At 50.9% G+C, this 6000-nt stretch overlaps 1 protein-coding gene across 2 annotated transcripts in view; it reads left to right on the forward strand.

Moving 5' to 3' along the window:
• The window catches only part of SCN8A (sodium voltage-gated channel alpha subunit 8), a 53605-nt gene extending 47605 nt beyond the window's left edge, over window positions 1–6000 (forward strand). For both annotated transcript variants that reach the window (XM_064638925.1, XM_064638926.1), the window contains exons 24-27: window positions 379–516; window positions 1132–1236; window positions 2163–2433; window positions 3607–6000. In XM_064638925.1, coding sequence (XP_064494995.1) covers window positions 379–516; window positions 1132–1236; window positions 2163–2433; window positions 3607–4754 — 1662 coding nt within the window. In that variant the 3' untranslated portion in view covers window positions 4755–6000. The remainder of the gene's footprint in view (window positions 1–378; window positions 517–1131; window positions 1237–2162; window positions 2434–3606) is intronic.

Genomic DNA, 6000 nt, shown 5'->3' on the forward strand with positions numbered 1-6000 from the left:
CATGGGAGCATTGGTGTGAATCCAGGTTTGGAATTGTGTCTGGGCTGGAGTCGTTCCTCAGGCACTTTTCTGGTTCTTGCCTGCTGGAATCATGCAAATACCATGACTTCCTTTTTGTTTTCTTTTTTCCCCCCCCTCCTCTTCTCTCGATTTTGTATGAAAATATTTTTAAATGGGTTTTCTTGTCCTGCACTAAATGCAGGTTGGAAACAAGTATGGCTGTGTCAGGGCAGTGTAAAAATGTTCTTCTCTCCTCTGATCTTTTTGGTGTCACATCTTCAAAAGAAAGAGCTTGGAAAATACAACCAGTCTCATTTTGCCTGTATTTGTATGATGTCTTTGAAATGTCATTTGTTCCTCTTCTCACCTCCCCTTCAGCAAGAAGAGCAACCCAAGTACGAGGACAACATTTACATGTACATCTATTTTGTGATCTTCATCATCTTCGGCTCCTTTTTCACCCTGAACTTGTTCATTGGTGTCATCATCGACAACTTCAACCAACAGAAGAAAAAGATAAGTGCTCTGTGTTTGCTGCTGTGATCTCTTGTGGTCTCTGCTTGTTGGAGGAGTGCTGGGCCTTCAGGCTGGTGGGTTTTTCTCCAAAATAAAGTCAGTTTGGGGCACAAACCTCCTTCCTTAGAGCTCTCTGTGCCTCAGTCCCTGCCCAGCCCTGTGGGACTGGCTGAGCAGGCTCAGGGGTGCAAGAGGCAGCCCAAGGCTTGATTTAAGCTCCAGCCACATTAGACATTTTCCCTAGACTACATTTTCATGCATTTTGGGGTGGTTTTGTGCCTTGACTAAAATATAGGCTTGGGAGCAAAATGCCTTCCTGCCTGTCTCTCATCTGCTGCTTTTCTTCCAAGTCAAGCTGAGGATTTGCATCCTGTAAATGCCCCCACACCTGTTTAGCACAGAGGGGAGAGAGGGGATGGGAAGGAGGCAGTGCAATAAAACAGGTCATTCCTAGGAAAAATACTCCTTTTTAAGGGAAGATCAGTCCACCTTGGGCATGAGTGTGAGTTATTTCTGTCTGAAACAGCTGCCCACCAACCTCCTCCTGCCTGAGCTGGGCTTTACCCCTTCTGCTGCACGAGCTGATTGTAACCAGTTTTCCTTTTGCCCCTTTACTTTGGAGGTCAAGACATTTTCATGACAGAAGAACAAAAGAAGTACTACAATGCCATGAAAAAACTGGGCTCAAAGAAGCCTCAGAAACCCATTCCCCGACCTCTGGTGAGTACGTTGGAGGGAACTGAGGGGGGGAACCTGCAGAGCAGATTTCAAAGGGGCTTTGCCTCCAAAAGCATCCTTTGTTCTGACTCATGCTGGGCTCCACCTCACCCAGTTCTTGTCGTTGTAACTCAGGTATCAGCTGGGAAAGGTTAAACAGCCCGTGCTGGGGTTGGTGTTAATCACTTCTCATCACTTGAATCAGCAAAATAATCCCCAAACCCTGTCTGGTGAGAGGCCAGAGATGGGGAGTAGGGCCTGGGCAATTATCCAGCCCTGGGGGCTGCACTGATGCACCTTTCCCTGCTTTCTGAAAGGCTTTGCACCCCTCAGAGAGCCAAAAAGGCTTTTGGGGTGAGTCCCTCACATCCTGCATGTTTAAGGCACCTGCTGCTGGGACTACACTGATGCCAGGACACAAAAGGGGTTGGATTCTTCTCCAGGTACCCAGCAGTCAGTCACCAGGGCAAGGTGGACCTGGCTGCTTTCCCTGGTCATGACTGGAAGTGCTTCACCCTCCCCTTGGGCTCAGCAAAGAGGAAGATCTGCTGTTAGTAGGGCTGTAGCAGCATGTTGGGGTATAAACAGCAGCATTTTCCTGCCTTTCCCCTAAACAGACTGGACTGTGGGCAGGGTTTGCCTTGAAAGCTTCCTGACAAAACAAAGTCCTCATCCCTCTTCCCACCAAGAGTGAAATCATTTGTTGCCTAATGATAGATCAGGAAGAAATTCCTCCCTGGGAGGAACCCCTGGCACGAGTTGCCCAGAGGAGCTGTGGCTGCCCCATCCCTGGGAGTGTTCCAGGCCACATTGGGGCAACCTGGGCTAGTGGAAGGTGTCCCTGCCCGTGGCCAGGGGGTGGAATGGGGTGAGTTTCCCCCCCCACGACCCGTGTCCCAACCCTGTCCCTCGTCTCTCCCGCGGCGCAGAACCGCGTCCAGGGGGCCGTGTTCGACTTCGTCACCCAGCAAGCCTTCGACATCGTCATCATGATGCTCATCTGCCTCAACATGGTGACCATGATGGTGGAGACGGACACGCAGAGCAAGCAGATGGAGGACATCCTGTACTGGATCAACTTCGTGTTCGTCATCTTCTTCACGTGCGAGTGCGTGCTGAAGATGTTCGCCCTGCGCCACTACTACTTCACCATCGGCTGGAACATCTTTGACTTCGTGGTTGTGATTCTGTCCATCGTGGGTGAGTGTGACACCCCTCAGGGCTCTGGGGGGGCCAGGGCAGAGCACATTCTGCTCCCTGGAGGGAGGGTGTGGGGCTTTCAGGGTTTCCGAGGTTCTCTTTTAAGGGACCGCGGCGGGTTTTGGCAGCCTGAAGTCCCGGCTGATGCCTCCTCCCCCTGCTCTGGAATTCCTTTGCAGTCATGTGGAGTAAACCACTTGACAATTGCTGTCCTTGTGTGGAGTAAACCACTTGACAATTGCTCTCCTTGTTTTTATAAACAGGAGTTTCACTCCCCCCATAGGAACGTTTTAATGCTCAGTAACCACTGAAAATGTCCCTGCAGGGGCTTCCTGCCACAGCATGTGGTGTTTGGACTTTGGTTGAATGTTGAATCAGTGTTTCCTCCAACAGGATTTGGGGTTTTTTAGCACCTAATCTGCAAAATATGCACAGCCTCACAAATAAATCAGGGTAAAGCTTGGCAGCACACAGGCCCACTGACAAACCACAGCCTTCAGACTGTCCCGCAGCCTAAAACCCAGCTCCAGGTTTTCTGCTGCTTGAAATCAGGTTTATCTTACACATTTTTAGCACCTTCAAAGCAGAGTCCATAGCCTGGCTCCTGGAGCAGGGTGGGGCACCTAGAGCAAACATCTCCAGGAGGGAATTCATCCATCCTGCTCCCGGTGGGATGAACCCCCCTGCAGCTGGACCCCTCTCTGGGTAGGAGAGCTGTTCAGGGAGCCAGAGCACCCAGCTAAGACTTCGAATCATGGAATCTCCTGAGTTGGAAGGGATCATCCAGTCCAATCCTGGCCCTGCAAAGGACCCCCCCAACAATCCCACCCTGGGACTCAGAGCATTGTCCAAACCCTCTGGCAGCCTTGGGGCCGTGCCCACTGCCCTGGGGAGCCTGGTCAGTGCCAACCACCCTCTGGGGGAAGAACCTTTTCCCAGTATCCAACCCAAACCTCCCCTGGCACAGCTCCAGCTGTTCCCTCGGGTCCTGTCACTGGTCACCAGAGCAGAGATCCGTGTTTGCCCTTCCATGTCCCCTCGTGAGGACTCACCTGCCCGAAGGTGAGGCCTCCTGCTCCCAGCCCCCCTCCCTGTGCCCCGTCCCCCACCGGGCCCAGAGGAAGCTGCATCCTGTGCGTCCCCACCGTCACACTTGTCCCTCCTCTTCCCTAGGAATGTTCCTGGCTGAAATCATCGAGAAGTACTTCGTGTCCCCCACCCTGTTCCGAGTCATCCGCCTGGCCCGTATCGGCCGCATCCTGCGCTTGATCAAAGGAGCCAAAGGAATCCGCACGCTGCTCTTTGCCTTAATGATGTCCCTGCCTGCCTTGTTCAACATCGGCCTCTTGCTCTTCCTGGTCATGTTCATCTTCTCCATCTTTGGCATGTCGAACTTCGCCTACGTCAAGCACGAGGCCGGCATCGACGACATGTTCAACTTTGAGACCTTTGGCAACAGCATGATCTGCTTGTTCCAGATCACCACGTCCGCCGGCTGGGACGGGCTCCTGCTGCCCATCCTGAACCGGCCCCCGGACTGCGACCTGGACAAGGAGCACCCGGGGAGCGGCTTCAAGGGGGACTGCGGGAACCCTTCGGTGGGGATATTTTTCTTCGTGAGCTACATCATCATCTCCTTCCTGATCGTGGTCAACATGTACATCGCCATCATCCTGGAGAACTTCAGCGTGGCGACGGAGGAGAGCGCGGACCCGCTCAGCGAGGACGACTTCGAGACCTTCTACGAGATCTGGGAGAAGTTCGACCCCGACGCCACGCAGTTCATCGAGTACAGCAAGCTGGCGGACTTCGCCGACGCCCTGGAGCACCCGCTGCGCGTCCCCAAACCCAACACCATCGAACTCATCGCCATGGACCTGCCTATGGTAAGTGGGGACAGGATCCACTGTTTGGACATCCTGTTTGCCTTCACCAAACGTGTCCTGGGGGACAGCGGGGAGCTGGACATCCTGAGGCAGCAGATGGAGGAGAGGTTCGTGGCGTCCAACCCTTCCAAAGTGTCTTACGAGCCCATCACCACGACGCTGCGGCGCAAGCAGGAGGAGGTGTCGGCCGTGGTGATCCAGAGGGCTTACAGGGCTCGTTTGGCACGACGGGGCTTCATCAGCCGAAGGCCTGCCTCCACCAAACTGGAAAACGGGGGAGCCAACAGGGAGAAAAAGGAAGGAACCCCGTCCACGGCGTCCCTGCCGTCCTACGACAGCGTCACCAAACCCGAGAAGGAGAAACAGCAGCGGGCGGAGGAGGGGAGGCGAGAAAAGGCAAAGAGACAAAAAGACACCAGGGAATCCAAGTGTTGAGACACACACACACACACACACACAAAAAAAATAATAATAATAAATAAAAAAAAAAATAGTAGAATTGTACAAATTAAAAAAAAAAATATTTGCAAGCGGGAGGAAAAAAAAAAAAAAAAGATTGTTTACAAACTTCCTGAAATAATCTCAATACAGAACAGCTGTGGAGACACTTACCTGAAGATCTTATACCAAACATAGTCTGCTTACTGTGTGACAGCGTTGCATCTAAAGCAGTGACCTACCACCTGTTTAAAGGACCCTGTAAACAAACATTTAAACACACAAAAAAAAAAAGGAAAAAAAAAGGATTTTCTATTGTTTGGGCAGGTGGATACTGCATGTTCCACATCAGTCAATGCAACTTAGGACAAACAAGCAAAATAAACCACACACACACACACACACACAGAGAAACAAAACCCGCTGCTGGGATTCATGTATTTTCCAAAGCAGCCCAAAATGGATTTTATTTTCCCATTTTGTTGATTATTCTCGAAAGAAAACCCAGAAGTCACGATGTTAACGGGTTTGTTCATGCAAAACCGGATTTGCATTTAGTTAAGCAGCAAAAAAAAAAAAAAAAAAAAAAGGGAAAAAAACCGGAAAAAAAAAAAAGTTAAAACAAGTAGAACAAAAAAAAAAAAAAAAAAAAAAAAGGGAAAAACCGAAACAAAGCACCCATTGAGCCCATCCAGTTGTCATAAGTTTATTTGAGATTTATTATCTGCATTCTACTTTCTACGTGGGCTTTACTTGGTTTGGGAGATGGGGTGATCGGGTACCTTCAGCCTGGAGCCAGCTCGGGCTGATCCTCCCCAAAACAGAACAAAAAGTGCTCGTTAACGCGCAGAAGCGAATTTGCATGACGGCATGACCAGGGACCATGCATGAGGAACCACGAGACACGCAGTCACCTGTCCACAGGGGTGTGTTTAAGCCATAAATTCGAGGCACTCCACTGAGTATCTACCGCACACTGTATTTGGAGAGAAACCTTAGTGACGCTCCTGCCCGGCACCGGAACGTCCCAGTTCGTGGGGAATCTTCCACAGGCCTGCCAGTAGGAGAAAAAAAAAAACAACAAAACCCCACAAAAACCTGTCAGACCCCAACAAAACCCCAGTGAAACCCAACAAAATCTGTCAGACCCCAACAGAACCCCAACGAAACCCAACAAAATCTATCAGACCCCAACAGAACCCCAGTGAAACCCAACAAAATCTATCAGACCCCAACAAAACCC

This window comes from Pseudopipra pipra, chromosome 30 (assembly GCF_036250125.1).
Source record: "Pseudopipra pipra isolate bDixPip1 chromosome 30, bDixPip1.hap1, whole genome shotgun sequence".
NCBI classification, from domain to species: domain Eukaryota; kingdom Metazoa; phylum Chordata; class Aves; order Passeriformes; family Pipridae; genus Pseudopipra; species Pseudopipra pipra.